Source organism: Nerophis ophidion, linkage group LG27, assembly GCF_033978795.1.
Source record: "Nerophis ophidion isolate RoL-2023_Sa linkage group LG27, RoL_Noph_v1.0, whole genome shotgun sequence".
Classification (NCBI taxonomy): domain Eukaryota; kingdom Metazoa; phylum Chordata; class Actinopteri; order Syngnathiformes; family Syngnathidae; genus Nerophis; species Nerophis ophidion.
The window spans coordinates 5,868,807-5,890,406 of NC_084637.1; the positions used below are offsets into that span (position 1 = coordinate 5,868,807).

The window sequence follows — 21,600 nt, forward strand, 5'->3', positions numbered from 1 at the left end:
ATAGTAGACTAATATAGACACTTACATCATGTGTCGCCTTCATTATAAGACTCATATAAGACTTTTAAAGTCAATTTGATAGTAGGCTAATAGACACTTACATCATGTGTTGCCTTCATTATCACACTAATTTTAAAGTCATTTTGATAGTAGGCTGTTATAACTAATATAGACACTTACACCATGTGTTGCCTTTATTATAACACTTATAAAAGACTTTTAAAGTCATTTTGATCGTAGGCTAATATAGACACTTATATCATGTGTTGCCTCCATTATAACACTTATGTAAGACTTTAAAAGTCATTTTGATAGTAGGCTATTATAGCTGATATAGACACTTACATCATGTGTTGCCTTCATGATAACACTTATAAAGTCATGTTGATAGTAGGCTCTTATAGCTAACATCGACACGTACATCATGTGTTGCCTTCATTATAACACTTGCTTTTTAAGTCATTTTGATAGTAGGCTATTATAGCTAATATGGACACATCATTTGTTGCCTTAATCTTAAGACTTGTATAAGGCTTTTGAAGTCATTTTCAAAGTAGGCTAATATAGACACTTACATCATGTGTTGCCTTCATTATAACACTTATATAAGACTTTTAAAGTCATTTTGATAGTAGGCTATTATAGCTGATATAGACACTTACATCATGTGTTGCCTTCATTATAACACTTCATTTTAAAGTCATTTTGATAGTAAGCTAATGTAGACACTTACATCATGTGTTGCCTTCATTATAAGACTTATACAAGACTTTTAAAGTCATTTTGATAGTAGGCTATTATGTGTTGCCTTTATTATAACACTTCCTTTTAAAGTCATTTTGATAGTTGGCTGATACAACTAATATAGACACTTGCATCATGTGTTGCCTTCATTATAACACTTATAAAAGAGTTTTGAAGTAATTTTGATAGTAGGCTATTGTTGCTAATATAGACACTCACATCATGTGTCGCCTTCATTATAAGACTTAAATAAGACTTTTAAAGTTATTTCAATAGTAGGCTAATATAGACACTTACATCATGTGTTGCCTTCATTATAACACCTCCTTTTAAAGTCATTTTGATAGTAGGCTAATATAGCTAATACAGATACTTACATCATGTGTCGCCTTCATTATAAGACTTAAATCAGACTTTTAAAGTCATTTTGATAGTAGGCTAATATAGACACTTACATCATGTGTTGCCTTCATTATAACACTTCCTTTTAAAGTCATTTTGATAGTAGGCTATTATAACTAATATTGACACTTACATCATGTGTTGCCTTTATTATAACACTTATAAAAGACTTTTAAAGTCATTTTGATAGTAGGCTAATATAGACACTTACATCATGTGTTGCCTTCATTATAACACTTCCTTTTAAAGTCATTTTGATAGTAGGCTATTATAACTAATATTGACACTTACATCATGTGTTGCCTTTATTATAACACTTATAAAAGACTTTTAAAGTCATTTTGATAGTAGGCTAATATAGACACTTACATCATGCGTTGCCTCCATTATAACACTTACATAAGACTTTTAAAGTAATTTTGATAGCAGGCTATTATAGCTGATATAGACACTTACATCATGTGTTGCCTTCATTATAACACTTCATTTTAAAGTCATTTTGATAGGCTGATACAACTAATATAGACACTTGCATCATGTGTTGCCTTCATTATAACATGTATTAAAGACTTTTGAAGTCATTTTGATAGTGGGCTATTATTGCTAATATAGACACTTACATCATGTGTTGCCTTCATTATAAGACTTATATACGGCTTTTAATTGTGTGTTAGTCGAACTATACTGTAATATTATTTGTGATGGCAGGATTGTTACATTCACATTTTGCCTTCTTTTCTCTCTTCCCTTATGTCCTCCTCTGCTTCCTTCCTGTGTGAGTTATGCACATTGAGCAAGTTTAGCTACAGTAGTCCAAATGCAGCCCAAAGCCTGAATAGACTTCCTGTAAATAAAAACTCCATTATTAGACACAGATGACCCTAAAAAACAAAGTATTATGTGTTGTTTCTTGCATTGGTTGGACGATGCTGGTTAGTGTTGCTAACATTATGTTAGTTCAGTTGTGGTTGCTAGAACATGAAATACATTTACAACCACGTACAGCATAATAATAATCATAATAATAATTATGATTATTATTATTTAAGTTTCCTTTTCACTCATATTTTGATATTATTGTCTCCCAGGCCCCTTGAACGCATCCTCATGTATTTCCATGGTAGCATCAAAATGACCTTGCAGTGATGGTTTTAAATAACAAAGACGAGCTTACCTTTGCAGGTGACTTGAGTAAGACTAATCACTCGGTTTATTAGTTCCTTTCTTGAGGTGTACTGAAAAAGTTCGGTCCTTGAGGAGTCGGTGTGTTTGTCAGTGTTTCCCTCCACGGTCTGACCTGTCTTGATAAACACACTTGGTGGATGACATCCAGTCGTGAGAATTTCGCCTCTTTAAAGAGAGTCGGTACTTATGATTCGACTCCCTTTTTTAGAGCCAACTCTTTTGACTTTCGAATGACTTCAAATTTATTTTTTGAATCCTATTATTAATTTACTAACAAAATTTTATATACATTCATATCTGAAATACAATACACTTATGCCTTCAATGAATCACTAATTTATAAAGCATTCATTATAATCATTTAAAAGAGCGGTTTCGTTCACGAACGACACATCCAAAATGACATCACAAGACGTCAAGGGACGCCCTAACTGCGTTTAAAAGGAATACAAATAATTAGATTTTTAAATTAATGGCAGTTACGTCGGCCGTAGTCCGCCAGTAGCAATTATTCTCAACTCAATAACATTCGCCCGTCAAAAAAAAAAAAAAAGTTTGAGAAAAATACATGAAATATTTTTGTGGCAGATTTATGTGAAACAAAGCCGTGTTGCAACAGCGACCTCTGCTGGCTTGGTGTCGTCATATCCCCATGGTTACCACCACAAGCACTGGGGTATAAATGTAAATGTGGCCAATACGGAGGATCAAATGGGACAAAATTCAATAAATACATATTTTATTTATCAACATAACTACTCAAAAGTGTCATTAATTAATTAAACCTTGCATTAAATGGTTTGTCAATAATTTATTATATTATCCATACATCCATTTTCTTCCCCTTATCCGAGGTCTGGTTGCGGGGGCAGCAGCCTAAGCAGAAAAGCCCAGACTTCTCTCTCCCCAGTCACTTCGTCCAGCTCCTCCCGAGTCGTTCCCAGAGCAGCCGGGAGACATAAACTGTGTCCCAATTCATTCAAATTTGAAGGCTCTTCCCAATGCGCCGTCCTTTTCCCTGTATTTGGAGGATGAACCGCGACTATCCTTCGTGACCTCCCAGGCTCTGCGCTTTTGTTCAACCCGGATCTTTTTGACGAGGATGGTAAATACAAGCAGCGGCAACGAGAATACACTTTCAAATGTAAGTATTTAACAACAGGTGACGCATCCTTCAGAGGTGCCTCCGGAGATCCAGCTTTCTGAGGCTGTGTAGGCCGGGTCCTCGGAAGGATGCAGACCCAGAATTGGGACACAGCTATTGTCTTACCAACGTGTCCCGGGTCTTCCCTGTGACCTCCTACCATTCGGACGTGCCCTAGACACCACTCCAGGGTGACGTTCGGGTGGCATCCTGACCAGATGCCCGAGCCACCACATCTGGCTCCTCTCCATGTGGAGGAGCAGAGGCTTAACTTTGAGTTCCTCCCGGATGGCGGAGCTTCTCACCCTATCTCTAAGAGAGAGTCCAACCAGCCGACGGAGGAAACTAATTTCGGCCGCTTTTACCTTCAATCTTGTCCTTTCGGTCATAACCCAAAGCTCAAGGATGGGAAAGTAGATTGAGAGCTTTGCCTTCCGGCTCAGCTTCTTCACCACAATGGATCGATACAGCGTCCGCATTACTGAAGACACCACACCGATCTCACGATCCACTCTTCCCTCACTTGTGAACAAGACCACTTGAACTCCTCCACATGGGGCAAGACCCTTTCACAGTATCATGTTATACCTGCTCGACATCCATTCCTTTCGGTCCCCTAGAGGGGGGGGGGAGGGGTTGCCCACATCTGAGGTCCTCTCCAAGGTTTCTCATAGTCAGCATTCACTGGGTGTGAATTCTCCCTGCCCACTGGGTGTGAGTTTTCCTTGCCCTTTTGTGGGTTCTTCCGAGGATGTTGTAGTCGTAATGATTTGTGCAGTCCTTTGAGACATTTGTGATTTGGGGCTATATAAATAAACATTGATTGATTGATTGATGTCTCCCGGCCGGCCTGGGACCGCCTCGGGATCCCCCGGGAAGAGCTGGAAGAAGTGGCTGGGGAGAGGTAAGTCTGGGCTTCCCTGCTTAGGCTGCTGCCCCCGCGACCCAACCTCGGATAAGCGGAAGAAGATGGATGGATGTATAATCAATTACTGATACATTTAAGGAACTATTTAAATATGTATTAATATTTCGAGTCTTGTCTCCATTGTCCAGAACAAACACACTGAAATCTGAGCAAGTTTCACGATTGAAGCGTTTGAAACATGTTTAATAATTTAAAACACACAAAGAAATACAGGAATCACCGGCAAACAACGGAAGAAAGTTAAATCCACAAATACATTCAGCAAGTTGAACAGGAGCAAGGACTAGTGTACGTTGCAGCTTCTGCTGCATTCAAGTGTTCATTCCTAAATCGGCTGACTCAGCGCTCAACTTGTTGCTACATTTAAAAACAACCTTTTGTTCACTTTCTTCACTATGAAAAAAAAACCAATAAATGTCATGCTTATTAAAACATATTTTTGGAACCATTCATTCTTTAAGTTTTGAGCACAGAACAAACAATATCACAGTCACAGAACGGAAGCGGTTGGTACTATTTACACCAGGGGTCTCAAACTCAATTTACCTGGGCCACAGGTAAAGATTTCGTAAAAATTTTTTTGCAGTGTCTAATTGTATAATGACGTTTCAAATTGTATCACTTATGCACCGCATTTTTCTCTGTGCAAATAAGACACGTCGGGGTGCTCAACAAACAGATATTGCATCTCCCACTTTTCCTGGAATTGTCTTTACTCATCACTAACCTTTCATCTTCGATGCAGGCTTCGAAAAAGACATGTTTGGGGTTGTGGAATATATTTGAGAATAACGTTTTTTTCCGCAATGTGTGTCGTTCCGCTTTCCCTACCTACAGCAACACGGCGGTCGCCGGGAAAGTACCAGGATAGCAAGAGCAAAAAAAGTGACGACTCCCGGAGTGTAATTCGGGGTCATATAGAAATATATGTAGTGTTCATCGTGTGAGGTAATTCAAATTAAACAATAAATAAAACATAACGGTTTGAATTGGTCCAGGTTATACGGGACTGTTATTACTGACTGACAGGTGTCGCGGTGTAAGAAAACCCTCGTCTCCATAGGAACGTTTCTGTCGCTTTCACTCATTTGCCGCTTTTCCACCAATGCAGAGGTGGGCAACCCAGAACGTTGAAAGAGCCGTTTTGGACCCAAATTGTCAGGCTTGCCAATGACAGTTTGCTTGTGTTGTACTTTTTACGATAAATTAAGCCTCTCTGCCATAGACAACTCTGCGGGGTTCGAATGTGGCTGGATTATTCTGTCAGAGTTAGTTGTTGATAGGGATGCACCGATTAATCGGTAACCGAATATATTCGGCCGAATATGGCAAAAATAGCCACATTCGGCCTTCAGTGGAATGAGTTAAGAACAAGGCCGAATAGTGGCGTGTGACGCAATTTTTTGACGCGGTGACGTTGGGATATGTTGTGTACCTGTATAAGTGTATGAGGTTACAAGCACACACTTAATTGAGATTTACTTAAGCCTTCTGTTTACATTATTAGCATATCTACTGTGGCTAAGCAGACTTTTGCCAAAAGGACAATAATGCATTTGTTGTGGGTTTATCCACTTTAATGCACTTTATTTTTTTTTTGGAATGCATGTTTTGTTTGAAGGCCTAATATAAATGAAAAACTGTGCTTTTTTTGAAAAGCAAAGGCTACTGGAATATTAAAAAAATGTCAATATTCAATAAAAAAATACTTTATTTGAAAAACATGTCTAAATATTTATTCTAGGCTACTAATGCAATATTAAAACAATTGTGAAAAACTGCATTCATTATTCGGTATTCGGTGTTCGGACAAGCGTTTAAGTTTTATTCGGCTTCGGCCACAAATTTTCATTTCGGTGCATCCCTAGTTGTTGACGAACCCCAAGACGCAGAAGGAGGGAGGCATTTTGCAGGAAAACATGATTCAATTTAAATAATAGAACAAGAACAAACAAAAGGGTAGTAACACAAAGCGAGCACGAGGCGGATAACAGACTAAGGAAGCTAGCATGGGGGCTAGAAAACAAAAAGGACCTTAGCGAGGAAGCTAGCAAGAATCGAGCAGGAAACAGAAGTCGTACATGTAATATAAAAAGCAGGGAACAAAAGGCAGTAAGCTAAAAACCGCCAACAAACATAGCTTACCGCAACGCTGCATAGACAAGATATGAGACGACAGGTAGCAACGACAAGAGCGACATCGACATGACAATAATCCAGCAACTGACTGGAAGACAAAAACAGACTCAAATAGAAGCGGGCTGATTGACACCAGGTGTGGCCAGGTCCCAATCAGTCGCAGCTGAGGGGAAAACAGCACACAGGGAAAAAAAGAAACAGGAAACAGACAAAATAAGAGCACGTGACAGGAACTAAAGACAGGACACAGAGAGGAAAAACTAAAACTCAAACTGACGTCCAGGTGGCATTGTGGCGTGTGTTTGCATTCTCGTGGTGCAGCGGAGATGGAACACAGCGTAAAAAGGTAGGAATGATGATTTATTTCTGACTACAAAAACAAACTAATAACAAAAACACTTGCACTATAGACGAACCAACAGAACTCAGCATAGGAGCTAGAAAGAACAGAAATTGCTAGTATCTAAACTAAGGACAAGGAAATAAACAAAATAGCCTGGAAGCTAAACGAATAACAAAAGTACTTTACCACAATGCGGGAATGAGACGTCATCTGTTGCGTGAGGCAAACTATAGTCCGAGAACGAAAGGCAAACAAAGACAGGCACATATAGGGACGGAAATCATCAGGGGCAGGTGCGCGTGATCAAAAACCAGAAACAGGTGACACTAAATCAATCAATCAATCAATCAATGTTTACTTATATAGCCCTAAATCACTAGTGTCTCAAAGGGCTGCACAAACCACCACGACATCCTCGGTAGGCCCACATAAGGGCAAGGAAAACTCACACCCAGTGGGACGTCGGTGACAATGATGACTATGAGAACCTTGGAGAGGAGGAAAGCAATGGATGTCGAGCGGGTCTAACATGATACTGTGAAAGTTCAATCCACAATGGATCCAACACAGTCGCGAGAGTCCAGTCCAAAGCGGATCCGACACAGCAGCGAGAGTCCCGTTCACAGCGGAGCCAGCAGGAAACCATCCCAAGCGGAGGCTGATCAGCAGCGCAGAGATGTCCCCAGCCGATACACAGGCGAGCAGTACATGGCCACCGGATCGGACCGGACCCCCTCCACAAGGGAGAGTGGGACATAGAAGAAAAAGAAAAGAAACGGCAGATCAACTGGTCTAAAAAGGGAGTCTATTTAAAGGCTAGAGTATACAAATGAGTTTTAAGGTGAGACTTAAATGCTTCTACTGAGGTGGCATCTCGAACTGTTACCGGGAGGGCATTCCAGAGTACTGGAGCCCGAACGGAAAACGCTCTATAGCCCGCAGACTTTTTTTGGGCTTTGGGAATCACTAACAAGCCGGAGTCCTTTGAACGCAGATTTCGTAAATGCGTAACTAGGCAACCGAAACAAACCAGGAAGTGCAACCAGGAACTAAAGATGTCAATTACAAAACAGGCTGTGATACCAAAACAGAAACAAAACCAGAATATGACATGGTCCATGACACAAACTAACTGTCAGTGGCAAGGCTGACACAAATAACACAACGCTGTTAAGCGATATTCATATAAAACGTTCATATTAAGGTGGGGGGCCACAAAATAACATCTTGCGGGCCAGGTGTCTGAGACCCCTGATTTACACACAAACACACAAATGTTGCTGTAATGCACAAAGGAAGACTACATTTGGTCAAGCTCTTCAAACATCTACTTCGCCGTAAATATTGCTGGAACGGGAATTGTGCCACCACGCGAATCCCGGATGGACGTTAACAACGAAACGGGGGTGTTCTGCGCCATTTTGTTCACACGCGGAATAAGTCTAGAAATGCTCTGAGCAAATCTTCAAGGCACAAAATGTAAGTTGGACAAAGGGAAAAAAAAACAACATACCAATGTGGTTTTGGTGATGCGGCAACAACTACACACACAAAAAAAACCACATTCATGCACATTAAAGTAACAGTTTCTATGAGTTATACTATTTAAACTCACAAACCAAGAAGTCTCTTTTTGGAGGACAACATGGAGCAGTACATACCTGGCCAGGTCATGATCCTTTACCCGGGTCATGGCATGATTTAGTCGGTTTAAAGTTAAAGTACCAATGTTTGTCACACACATAGCTCGGTTGGTAGAGTGGCCGTGCCAGCAACTTGAGGGTTCCAGGTTCGATTCCCACTTCCACCATCCTAGTCACTGCCGTTGTGTCCTTGGGCAAGACACTTTACCCACCTGCTCCCAGTGCCACCCACACTGGATTAAATGTAACTTAGATATTGGGATTCACCATGTAAAGCGCTTTGAGTCACTAGAGAAAAGCGCTATATAAATATGATTCACTTCACTTCACTTCACACACTAGGTGTGTTGAAATTTGTCCTCTGCATTTGACACATCCCCCTTGTTCACCCCCCCCCCCCCTGGGAGGTGAGGGGAGCAGTGAGCAGCAGCGCTGGCCACGCTCGGGATTTAACGCTTTGGTGATTGAACCCCCAATTCCAACCCTTGATGCTGAGTGCCAAGCATGGAGGTAATGGCTCCCATTTTTATAGTCTTTGGTATGACTCGGCCGGGGTTTGAACTCACAACCTACCGATCTCAGGGCGGACACTTTAACTAACCCAAGGGTGTCAAACTCAAATACAGAGTGGGCCGAACTTCTAAACTGAACAAAGCCGCGGGCCAAAGTTGAACAACTTAACCTTTTAATAGGGACCCAAACAAGTTCTGCATTGAATATTGAACAAGCAAGGCTTATATAACTTTATACTGACATGCAAAATCGAGGTTTGTTGGTAGCGGGGGTGTATATTTAGGGTTCTGGGTATTTGTTCTGTTGTGTTACGGTGCGGATGTTCCCCCGAAATGTGTTTGTCATTCTTGTTTGGTGTGGGTTCACAGTGTGGTGCATAATTGTAACAGTGTTAAAGTTGTTTATAAGGCCACCCTCAGTGTGACCTGTATGGCTGTTGACCAAGTATGTTTGCATTCACTTGTGTGTGTGTGTGTAGAATCTGCATATATTATGTGACACAATGATTGTATGGCGGAAAAGCGGACATGACAACAGGTTGAGGAGGACGCTAAAAGCAGTACTTATAAGGCATGCCGCCGATATTGTTGTCCGAGTGGAAATCGGACAACAATATAACTTTATAGTGACATGTAAAATCGAGGTTTGTTGGTAGCGGGGGTGTATATTTAGTGTCCCGGAAGAGTTAGTGCTGCAAGGGGTTCTGGGTATTTGTTCTGTTGTGTTACAGTGCGGATGTTCTCCCGAAATGTGTTTGTCATTCTTGTTTAGTGTGGCTTCACAGTGTGGTGCATAATTGTAACAGTGTTAAAGTTGTTTATAAGGCCACCCTCAGTGTGACCTGTATGGATGTTGACCAAGTATGCCTTGCATTCACTTGTGTGTGTGTGTGTGTGTGTAGAATCCGCATATATTACGTGACTGGGCCGGCACGCTGATTGTATGGCGGGAAAGCGGACATGACAACAGGTTGAGGAGGACGCTAAAAGCAGTACCTTTAAGGCACGCCGCCAATATTGTTGTCCGAGTGGAAATCGGACAACAATATAACTTTATACTGACATGCAAAATCGAGGTTTGTTGGTAGCGGGGGTGTATATTTAGTGTTCTGGGTATTTGTTCTGTTGTGTTACAGTGCGGATGTTCTCCCGAAATGTGTTTGTCATTCTTGTTTGGTGTGGCTTCACAGTGTGGTGCATAATTGTAACAGTGTTAAAGTTGTTTATAAGGCCACCCTCAGTGTGACCTGTATGGCTGTTGACCAAGTATGCCTTGCATTCACTTGTGTGTGTGTGTGTGTGTAGAATCCGCATATATTACGTGACTGGGCCGGCACGCTGATTGTATGGCGGAAAAGCGGACATGACAACAGGTTGAGGAGGACGCTAAAAGCAGTACCTTTAAGGCACGCCGCCGATATTGTTGTCCGAGTGGAAATCAGACAACAATATGACTTTATACTGACATGCAAAATCGAGGTTTGTTGGTAGCGGGGGTGTATATTTAGTGTCCCGGAAGAGTTAGTGCTGCAAGGTGGTTCTGGGTATTTGTTCTGTTGTGTTACAGTGCGGATGTTCTCCCGAAATGTGTTTGTCATTCTTGTTTGGTGTGGGTTCACAGTGTGGTGCATAATTGTAACAGTGTTAAAGTTGTTTATAAGGCCACCCTCAGTGTGACCTGTATGGCTGTTGACCAAGTATGCCTTGCATTCACTTGTGTGTGTGTGTGTGTAGAATCCGCATATATTACGTGACTGGGCCGGCACGCTGATTGTATGGCGGAAAAGCGGACATGACAACAGCTTGAGGAGGACGCTAAAAGTACCTTCAAGGCACGCCGCCGATATTGTTGTCCGAGTGGAAATCGGACAACAATATAACATATCTCAGCTGCATTCGGGCGGAAGGCGGGGTACACCCCTGGACAAGTCGCCACCTCATTACAGGGCCAACACAGATAGACACACTAGGGCCAATTTAGTGTTTGCCAATCAACCAATCCCCAGGTGCATGTCTTTGGAGGAAGCCGGAGTACCCGGAGGGAACCCACGCAGTTACGGGGAGAACATGCAAACTCCACACAGAAAGAACTGGTGAGGCAGACGCCCTAACCCCTCTCCCACCGCGCTGCCCCGTAGGAAACTCACTAAACATAAATGATGCCAAGACCAGGGTGACGGCTCACGACAGGCGAGGATAAGTGCACTACAAACGCCGTCCCGTGTTGTGTCCGTCCTGCAGACTCACCAGTTCTTGAACACTTCATGGTGCGAGGCAGAAAGAAGGCACCCTCTTGAGAGGAATCTTGCTGGTGATCTTCGGAACGTGTTTGCGGGGAACCCGATGTTATCCGTCTTTTTGTCCGATCACACGAAGAGGACGAGCCGGCGGGCTGTTCTAGCGACGCTTGGTCAGGGGCCGTCCCTCTCGTATTGGCTTTGTACTCCTTTTTCCCGACTTCACCTTCTCCCTTCCTTTCCTCACGCGGCGGGGGGGTGGCGTCCCTCTGGCCTCGCTGTCTTCCTGAGTGCTGGACGTGTCCATCCCGTCGTGCTCCTCGGGAATTTTGGAAATGGCCCCGCTGCTCCCGTCCAGAATGTTCCTGAGGCCGGGGTCTTCTGGCGTGCAGGCGGCGGTGGTGCCGCTCTCGCTGCTGCTCAGGTCCTGCTCTTCGCCGTACCTCCGGCCGTGGTGCGGGAGCGAGAAGGCCCTGAGCGAGGGCCTTTCCCGCTCCGCCTCGCGGACGCCATGCAGAGGCTCGTTCATGTCCACCCCCGAGTCCAGGCTGGTGTCGTTGCTGCTGGGCGGGCGGTGGCGGCTCTGCAGCTCAATGATGGAGTGGCGCACCTGGGCGGCCGGTTTTCCGTCCAAGGAGACGAACCAGGCCCTGGGGTGGGACGACGAGGGTTTGCCCCGGCTCAACTCCAGCAAAGTGTGCTCGGAGATCAACTGGAGCTCTCTTGGAACGCCACTGCCGAAGCCTTCCATCCCGGCTGCCTCATTGAGGGTTCCTGGCACTGACACGGAGGACTCCAGGAGGTTGCTATAGCGACCCCAGCCTGCACCAGGAGGCCCTTGGCTCGGCGGAGGAGTCTCCAGAGGCTTGGGCTCATCCTGGTCGCTCTGCTGTTGCCCGTTTTGGACTTTCACCAGCGTTTGAGCGTAGCCGTCCTTACTCGGAGCCTCTGAGTGAGAATCAAACTCGTTTCCGTTGCGAGGGAACGTGGCAGACTTGCAGCCGGACTCCTGACCGCCGAAGACATCCGTTGCCAGGGCGACGGCCCCCGGCTGGTTGTAGATGTGACGCAGCTTGTCTGGGAAGAAGGCGTCGGAGTTAATGTTGCAGCGGTCCTGGTCCGCTCTGTCCCGAAGTCGAGACGCCTCCTCGTTGTTGATGTAGTGAGGATGAGTTGGGACTTTGACGCGGTCTGTTGAGACCTTCTCATAAAGAGCGGCTGACGAGCGACCGGCTGGATCCTCCACGTAGATGTTGTAGTTGGCTTTGTGCCTGGGGGTGGACGAAGGCTCACACTGCACGCTACAGGACGCCAGCATGTTCTCGCCCGAGTGGAACAGCAGACCCTCCTCCATGTGCATGGAGGTGGTTTGGTCCTTTTTCACCACCGTGAGCTTGGAAAAACGGGCTCGCCTCCTCCTGGGCTCTCGGTGGGAACCGCTGGGAAGAACATTTCGAATTCATTATTCTCAAAACACATACAGTGGGGCAAAAAAGTATTTAGTCAGCCAGCGATTGTGCAAGTTCTCCCACTTCAAATGATGACAGAGGTCTGTCATTTTCATCATACGTACACTTCAACTGTGAGAGACAGAACGTGAGAAAAAAAATCCAGAAATTCACATTGTAGGAATTTTAAAGAATTTATTTGTAATTTATTGTCAACCATTCAAAGCTCTCACTGATGGAAGGAGCTTTTGGCTGAAAATCTCATGATACATGGCCCCATTCATCCTTTCCTTAACACGGATCAATCGTCCTGTCCCCTTAGCAGAAAAACAGCCCCAAAGCATGATGTTTCCACCCCCATGCTTCACAGTAGGTATGGTGTTCTTCTTCCTCCAAACACGACGAGTTGAGTTTATACCAAAATGCATACATGGATGATACAGCAGAGGATTGGGAGAATGTCATGTAAAACTTTTTGGTATAACTCAACTTGTCGTGTTTGGAGGAAGAAGAATACTGAGTTGCATCCCAGGAACACCAAACCTACTGTAAAGCATGGGGGTGGAAACATCATGCTTTGGGGCTGTTTCTGTTGCGATCCGTGACTCGGATCTTCAAATATTATTGTTTATTTTTCCATCTTTCTCCGTTTGATCCGTTTATTTCCCGTTTAGTCCATCACCATGGTTACTTATTAGTTTCAGCTGTTACTCCCGGTTCCTGCACACCTGTTCTCTGCTAATCACCTTCCCTTTATAAGCCATCCTCTTCTGTTTATTATTTCCGGGACTCTAGTTTGTTTTCACGCAACGTAACGTTGGGTATGCTTTTCTCGCTCGCTCATTAGCTCCGCCATCCAGTCATCTTTAGCTCACATGCTAATCATCTTTGTTTTTACTTTTTATGCCTTCATGCCAAGTCTTAGTTCTTTATATTTACTTTCACGCTAGCGTCTTTTGTTTCCCTTTTTATTAGCTCCAGTGTTTTTGTTCAGACCTCACCCTTTGTTAATAAATTTGTTAGATCCTACCTTTGTTGTGTTCTTCGTTTGACGCATCCACGAGGGAATCGAACCCGGTACCACGATACCGAACCGGCGTTACAGTTTTTCTGCTAAGGGGACAGGACGATTGATCCGTGTTAAGGAAAGAATGAATGAGGCCATGTATCGGGAGATTTGGAGCCAAAACCTTCCATCAGTGAGAGCTTTGAATGGTTGACCAAAAACTTATTTTCCACCATAATTTACAAATAAATTCTTTAAAATTCCTACAATGTGAATTCCTGGATTTTTTTTCCACATTCTGTCTCTCACAGTTGAAGTCTGCGTTCAAAAGACTCCGGCTTATTAGTGATTCCTAGAGCCCAAAAAAAGTCTTCGGGCTATAGAGCGTTTTCCGTTCGGGCTCCAGTACTCTGGAATGCCCTCCCGGTAACAGTTCGAGATGCTACCTCAGTAGAAGCATTTAAGTCTCATCTTAAAACTCATCTGTATACTCTAGCCTTTAAATAGACCTCCTTTTTAGACCAGTTGATCTGCCGCTTCTTTTCTTTTTTCTCCTATGTCCCCCCCCTCCCTTGTGGAGGGGGTCCGGTCCGGTGACCATGGATGAAGTACTGGCTGTCCAGAGTCAAGACCCAGGATCGAGCGCTCGCCTGTGTATCGGTTGGGGACATCTCTATGCTGCTGATCCGCCTCCGCTTGGGATGGTTTCCTGTGGACGGGACTCTCGCTGCTGTCTTGGATCCGCTTGAACTGAACTCTCGCGGCTGTGTTGGAGCCACTATGGATTGAACTTTCACAGTATCATGTTAGACCCGCTCGACATCCATTGCTTTCGGTCCCCTAGAGGGAGGGGGGGGGGGGGGGTTGCCCACATCTGAGGTCCTCTCCAAGGTTTCTCATAGTCAGCATTGTCACTGGCGTTCCACTGGATGTGAATTCTCCCTGCCCACTGGGTGTGAGTTTTCCTTGCCCTTTTGTGGGTTCTTCCGAGGATGTTGTAGTCGTAATGATTTGTGCAGTCCTTTGAGACATTTGTGATTAGGGGCTATATAAATAAACATTGATTGATTGATTGATTGAAGTGTACCTATGATGAAAATGACAGACCTCTGTCATCATTTTAAGTGGGAGAACTTGCACAATCGGTGGCTGACTAAATACTTTTTAGCCCCACTGTATTTATTCCAATGCATCTCATTTCTTACCCGCAGTGACACAGCAGCAGTGATAGAAATCCAATCACAACAAGCAGCGTTCCTGACAGGATTCCCACCAGCAGGAGAGCGTGGTATGACATGAAATCCAAGGGGATTCCATAGCCGGGGTGATCTAATATATTAAGAGAAAAGCTTTAGTGACTGCACAAGGGTGATTCTACCGAATTGGTGCTGAATAAAATAAAATATTTTTTTATCATGCAAAGTATCCTCCGCATTGATTTGCATATTTAAAAAAATACAATTTAAAAGATTTACATAAACTACCTTAAACACTGGAAAAATTCCATGTGTTGCCCTACACAACTAAATATATTTTTTTAAATATTTCAACAATGGGGCTAGATATTAAAAACCCAAAACCAGTGAAGTTGGCACCTGGTGTAAATCATAAATAAAAACCGAATACCCATCCATCCCATCCATTTTCTACCGCTTATTCCCTTCCGGGGTCGCGGGGTGCGCTGGCGCCTATCTCAGCTACAATCGGGCGGAAGGCAGGGTACACCCTGGACAAGTCGCCACCTCATCGCAGGGCCAACACAGATAGACAGACAACATTCACACTCACATTCACACACTAGGGACCATTTAGTGTTGCCAATCAACCTATCCCCAGGTGCATGTCTTTGGAAGTGGGAGGAAGCCGGAGTACCCGGAGGGAACCCACGCATTCACGGGGAGAACATGCAAACTCCACACAGAAAGATCCCGAGCCTGGATTTGAACCCGGGACTGCAGGACCTTCTTATTGTGAGTCAGACGCACTAACCCTGCAAATCCATTTCAACTTATATTCAATTAAATAGACTTGCAAAGACAACACACTTAACGTTCGAACTGGAAAACTGTTATTTTTTGCAAATATTAGCTCATTTGGAATTTGATGCCTGCGACAGTTTTTTTTAAAAAAAGTTGGCACAAGCGGCAAAAAAGACTGAGAAGGATGAGGAATGCTCATCAAACACTTATTTGGAACATCCCACAGGATGAATTAATGGATTAACGTGGACCCCGACTTAAACAAGTTGAAAAACCTATTCGGGTGTTACCATTTAGTGGTCAATTGTAGGGAATATGTACTGTACTGTGCAATCTACTAATAAAACGTTTTAATCTATCAAAGAGGTGAACAGGCTAATTGGGAACAGGTGGGTGCCATGATTGAGTATATAAGCAGCTTCCATAAAATGCTGAGTCATTGACAAACAAGGATGGGGCGAGGGTCACCGCTTTGTCAACAAATGCCTTAGCAAATTGTTGTTTAAGAACCACATTTCTCATCCAGCTTTTGCAAGGAATTTAGGGATTTCACCATCTATTGTCCGTAATATCACCAAAAGGTTCAGAGAATCTGGAGAAATCACTGCATGTAAGCGATGTTATAACAGACCTTGGACTCTTCAGCTGGTACTGCATTAAAAAGCGACATCAGTGTATAAAGGATATCACCACATGTGCTCAGGAACACTTCAGAAAACCACTGTCAGTAAATACAGTTTGTCGCTGCATCTTTAAGTGAAAATTAAAACTCTACTATGGAAAGCGAAAGCCATTTATCAACAACACCCAGAAACGCTTTGCTGGGTCCGAGCTCATCTTAGATCGACTGATGCAAAGTGTAAAAGTCTTCTGTGGTCTGACGAGTCCACACTTTAAATTGTTTTTGGAAACTGTGGACATCGAACCAAAGAGGAAAAGAACCATCCGGATTGTTATAGGCGCAAAGTTGAAAAGCCGGCATCTGTGATGGTATGGGGGTGTATTAGTGCCCAAGGCATGGGTAACTTGCACATCTGTGAAGGCACCATTAATGCTGAAAGGTACATACAGGTTTTGGAGCAACATATTATATACGTTATTATGGACGCCCCTGCTTATTTCAGGTAGACGATATTAAGCCACGTGTTACAACAGTGTGGCTTTATAGTAAAAGAGTGCGGGTACTAGATTGGCCTGCCTGCAGTCCAGACCTGTCTCCCATTGAAAATGTGTGGCGCAATATAAAGTCTAAAATACCACAACGGAGACCCTGGACTGTTTAACAACTTAAGCTGTACAATAAGCAAGAATGGGAAATAATCTCTTCTGAAAAGCTTCAAAAATTGGTCTCCTCAGTTCCCAAATGTTTACTGAGTGTTGTTAAAAGGAAAGGCCATGTAACAAATGACGAAGGGGGGTGGGGGCTTTAAAAGACCATTGTGTGTGTGTGTGTGTGTGTGGACAAGGATAAGGTTAGGTGGGTTTTACCCTGGATGCCTAAGTAGAATTGCCTACAGTACATGCATACTCATTCATATTTACCATTTGACGGCAGGGGGGCGGCAATCCAGTAACCCAGGTGGGAAGCAGTATACGTCCAAACCAGCTCCTCACCAACGGTCTTCACTACTCCCAGACCCTGATTCTCCCAGGCACCTTCAGACGAGTCATGTCAGAGACATTTACATATTGCTAAAGTTTCGCACCCAATCCTGGATGTGTGACGTTGACTCCTATACTGTACCTGTCTGCAGGTTGAAAGCCCAGGCTGGCACAGTGTCCGACGCCCGCAGGCGTGTGCCGCCCCCCAGAGGCACGCTGACCTGGATGGGCCCCCGAACTTGGAGCTCTTCCCCGCCCTCATAGAGAAGAACGCTGATCGCCACCACGGGTTTGAGCTCGACGCTTTTCAAAACTGCAGAGACAAGAAACAGTCGGATTTCCCGGTTCTGTGGAACCCGTTTGAATCGAATCTGCTGTTACTAAAACATGCGAGCAATGATTATGATTTAAAAAATACTGTAGCTGTCAAAATTAATACTTTAACTTAGATTTTCCCAAATATTTTTATTGACCTTTGCAGACAGTATATTATGGTGGATCATGGCAACAGCAAGTGGAACATTTTACAATATATAACTGTGGAGAAGCGGAGCAGACGGCGGGGCAGGGCTGCAGCGTGCCCTGCCCAAGATGGCGGCAAGGAGGCGGAGAATGCGGCGGAGCGGAGAGGCGGCGCCGCAATCTAATTCAGGTGCGTGGATCGCGCACCGGCACACAATTAACATTTCTCCTCTGGTTGTATAAAAGGGGAGAAGGAGGAAAGATCATGGCAGAAGGAGAAGAAGAACGTGACGAGCGAAAACGAGCCGAAGACAGCGACGAAAACCCGGCCGACTCAAAGCGAGCGAGGAGCAGCTGAAAAGCGATCCGACCAAAAGACAAAGCTTGTGTTATTGAAAAATAAACAAGAGTCAAACCTGCAAAAGCCTGTCCTTCCTTGATGGTCCATGCAACCGTCACAATAACATACCATATATTTTGGACTATAAGTCGCAGTTTTTTTCATAGTTTGGCCGGAGCGACTAATGTGTGAAATTAATAAAACTACCGCAAAATATGAAATAATATTATTTATCTCGGGCTTCACGGTGGCAGAGGGGTTAGTGTGTCTACCTCACAATACGAAGGTCCTGCAGTCCTGGGTTCAATCCCAGGCTCGGGATCTTTCTGTGAGGAGTTTGCATGTTCTCCCCGTGAATGCGTGGGTTCCCTCCGGGTACTCCGGCTTCCTTCCACCTCCAAAGACATGCACCTGGAGATAGGCCCCTCCCACCTCCAAAGACATGCACCTGGAGATAGGCCCCTCCCACCTCCAAAGACATGCACCTGGGGATAGGTTGATTGGTAACACTAAATGGTCCCTGGAGTGTGAATGTGAGTGTGAATGTTGTCTGTCTATCTGTGTTGGCCCTGCGATGAGGTGGCGACTTATCCAGGGTGTACCCCGCCTTCCGCCCGATTGTAGCTGAGATAGGCGCCAGCGCCCCCCGCGACCCCAAAAGGGAATAAGCGGTAGAAAATGGATGGATTATTGATCTCATTCGCGGAAGAGACCAAGAAAATGTCAGCAATCGTCACACACGCGTCAACCAATAAGAATTCGGCGGGTCATGGCAGAAGTGCATTGTGGGTCATAGGATGCTAACTGCTAAATGCTATATGCTATAGCCTCCATCCATCCATTTTCTACCGCTTATTCCCTTTCGGGGTCGCGGGGGGCGCTGGCACCTATCTCAGCTACAATCGGGTGGAAGGCAGGGTACACCCTGGACAAGTCGCCACCTCATCGCAGGGCCGAATTTCTGACCTTTTATACCATATTTTGTGTCTGTTTTAGTCCAAAAAGAAAATCTGTCAAAAAGCTTTAAGAGGTCTGCTCTTTTCTCTTCCTATTCAGAACCAAAGAAGCTTATGTGGGGGGAAAGTTCAGTTTGGGTTCGCGCTGACCCTTCTAAGAAACGTTATGACTGTTTGTTATGACTAATAGCCGTAGCTATTAAAATGGATCATTTCATCGTTTATAAAAACTGAGAAGGGCTGAACAAAAATGGCACCGAAAAGGAAATCATGCACTGTAACCTTTAAAATAAACCCCGACAGTATTTCCGATGAAAATGTTATTAGGTCTTGAACAAATAATTGACATTTAAGTATACATGTTCCTGTATGACATTCTGACAATACAATCGCATTTGTGTCAATATATTGACTTGTTTCTAGTTACTTACTGTAAATGTAAGCATGCAACTGTGCTGAACTGGGCTTTTATTTGGATTGGTTCGCTCTCTTTTTCACATTCTATTTGACATGATTCTACACGACTTGGTTCGCCATTTTCCTCTTTTTGCATCCTCTCCTACCTCGGGTACGCTTTTTGGATTCCTTGTTGTGATGCAGCTTCATTTGCAGTTCTGTTTCCCGTCAGCACACCTGTTTTCCATTTTGATAATCTAGCCCGCAAGTGTCAAACTCAAGGCTCGGGTGCCAGATCTGGCCCGCCACCTCATTTAGTGTGGCCCGCGAACAGTGTTGGGCAGTAGCTCGTTGGGCAGTAGCTTTGCTACTTTTTAAACCAGTAGCAATTTTCGAGTTTTAAAACTTTTAATAATATCTGCTCATGCACCAAATATTATATTATTATTAGATGTGGGAATCTTTAGGCAACTTACAATTCCAGCCGTTTCCCATTCTTGAGGTGACCATTTTCGATACAATACCTCCCAAAAAAACACGTTACAAAACAGGTTAAAGGTTACAGAACCTCCTTTTGGTCGCAGACGTATGACTTATACGCGCGGCGAGTAAGCATGAAGATGGCCTGAAAAGGTATTTTTAAAATTTGATTCTTAAAAAACCCTGCACTACAAGATCAAAAAAATTAGGGATGCACCGATTAATCGGTAACCGGATATATTCGGCCGAAAATGGCAAAAAAAGCCACATTCGGCCTTCGGTGGAATGAGTTAAAAACAAGGCCGAATAGTGGCGTGTGACGTCATTTTTTGACGCGGTGACGCAATCAACCAACGTGCAGTGACGTTGGGATATGTTGTGTACCTGTATAAGTGTATGAGGTTACAAGCACACACTTATTGAGATTTAGTGGGGCCTCTGTTTACATTATTAGCCTGTTGTGTAGGCTACCTGTATAAGTCAATCATCAATCAATGTTTACTTATATAGCCCTAAATCACTAGTGTCTCAAAGGGCTGCACAAACCACTACGACATCCTCGGTAGGCCCACATAAGGGCAAGGAAAACTCACGCTCAGTGGGACGTCGGTGACAATGATGACTATGAGAACCTTGGAGAGGAGGAAAGCAATGGATGTCGAGCGGGTCTAACATGATACTGTGAAAGTTCAATCCACAATGGATCCAACACAGTCGCGAGAGTCCAGTCCAAAGCGGATCCAACACAGCAGCGAGAGTCCCGTTCACAGCGGAGCCAGCAGGAAACCATCCCAAGCGGAGGCGGATCAGCAGCGCAGAGATGTCCCCAGCCGATACACAGGCAAGCAGTACATGGCCACCGGACCCCCTCCACAGGGGAGAGTGGGACATAGAAGAAAAAGAAAAGAAACGGCAGATCAACTGGTCTAAAAAGGGAGTCTATTTAAAGGCTAGAGTATACAAATGAGTTTTAAGGTGAGACTTAAATGCTTCTACTGAGGTGGCATCTCGAACTGTTACCGGGAGGGCATTCCAGAGTACTGGAGCCCGAACGGAAAACGCTCTATAGCCCGCAGACTTTTTTTGGGCTCTAGGAATCACTAATAAGCCGGAGTCCTTTGAACGCAGATTTCTTGCCGGGACATATGGTACAATACAATTGGCAAGATAGGATGGAGCTAGACCGTGTAGTATTTTATACGTAAGTAGTAAAACCTTAAAGTCACATCTTAAGTGCACAGGAAGCCAGTGCAGGTGAGCCAGTATAGGTATATATGTATGTATATATGTATATAAAGGTATATACAGTACAGGCGTAATATGATCAAACTTTCTTGTTCTTGTCAAAAGTCTAGCAGCCGCATTTTGTACCAACTGTAATCTTTTAATGCTAGACATGGGGAGACCCGAAAATAATACGTTACAGTAATCGAGGCGAGACGTAACAAACGCATGGATAATGATCTCAGCGTCTTTAGTGGACAGAATGGAGCGAATTTTAGGGATATTACGGAGATGAAAGAAGGCCGTTTTAGTAACGCTTTTAATGTGTGCCTCAAAGGAGAGAGTTGGGTCGAAGATAACACCCAGATTCTTTACCGTGTCGCCTTGTTTAATTGTTTGGTTGTCAAATGTTAGAGTTGTATTATTAAAT

General features: G+C 44.0%; 2 protein-coding genes across 2 annotated transcripts in view; both read right to left on the reverse strand.

Annotated features, from left to right (window-relative positions):
- calcrlb (calcitonin receptor-like b) overlaps nucleotides 1-2,505 on the reverse strand; it is a 49,498-nt gene extending 46,993 nt beyond the window's left edge. Inside the window, exon 1 of the mRNA XM_061889006.1 lies at nucleotides 2,321-2,505. The gene's annotated coding sequence lies outside the window, so the exon portion shown is untranslated. The remainder of the gene's footprint in view (nucleotides 1-2,320) is intronic.
- Nucleotides 2,506-4,565: 2,060 nt separating this feature from the next.
- The window catches only part of fam171b (family with sequence similarity 171 member B), a 30,014-nt gene continuing 12,979 nt past the window's right edge, over nucleotides 4,566-21,600 (reverse strand). The window contains exons 5-9 of the mRNA XM_061889304.1: nucleotides 17,455-17,625; nucleotides 17,253-17,366; nucleotides 14,937-15,060; nucleotides 10,866-12,716; nucleotides 4,566-10,439 (exon numbers count right to left, since the gene is read on the reverse strand). Coding sequence (XP_061745288.1) covers nucleotides 11,438-12,716; nucleotides 14,937-15,060; nucleotides 17,253-17,366; nucleotides 17,455-17,625 — 1,688 coding nt within the window. The 3' untranslated portion in view covers nucleotides 4,566-10,439; nucleotides 10,866-11,437. The remainder of the gene's footprint in view (nucleotides 10,440-10,865; nucleotides 12,717-14,936; nucleotides 15,061-17,252; nucleotides 17,367-17,454; nucleotides 17,626-21,600) is intronic.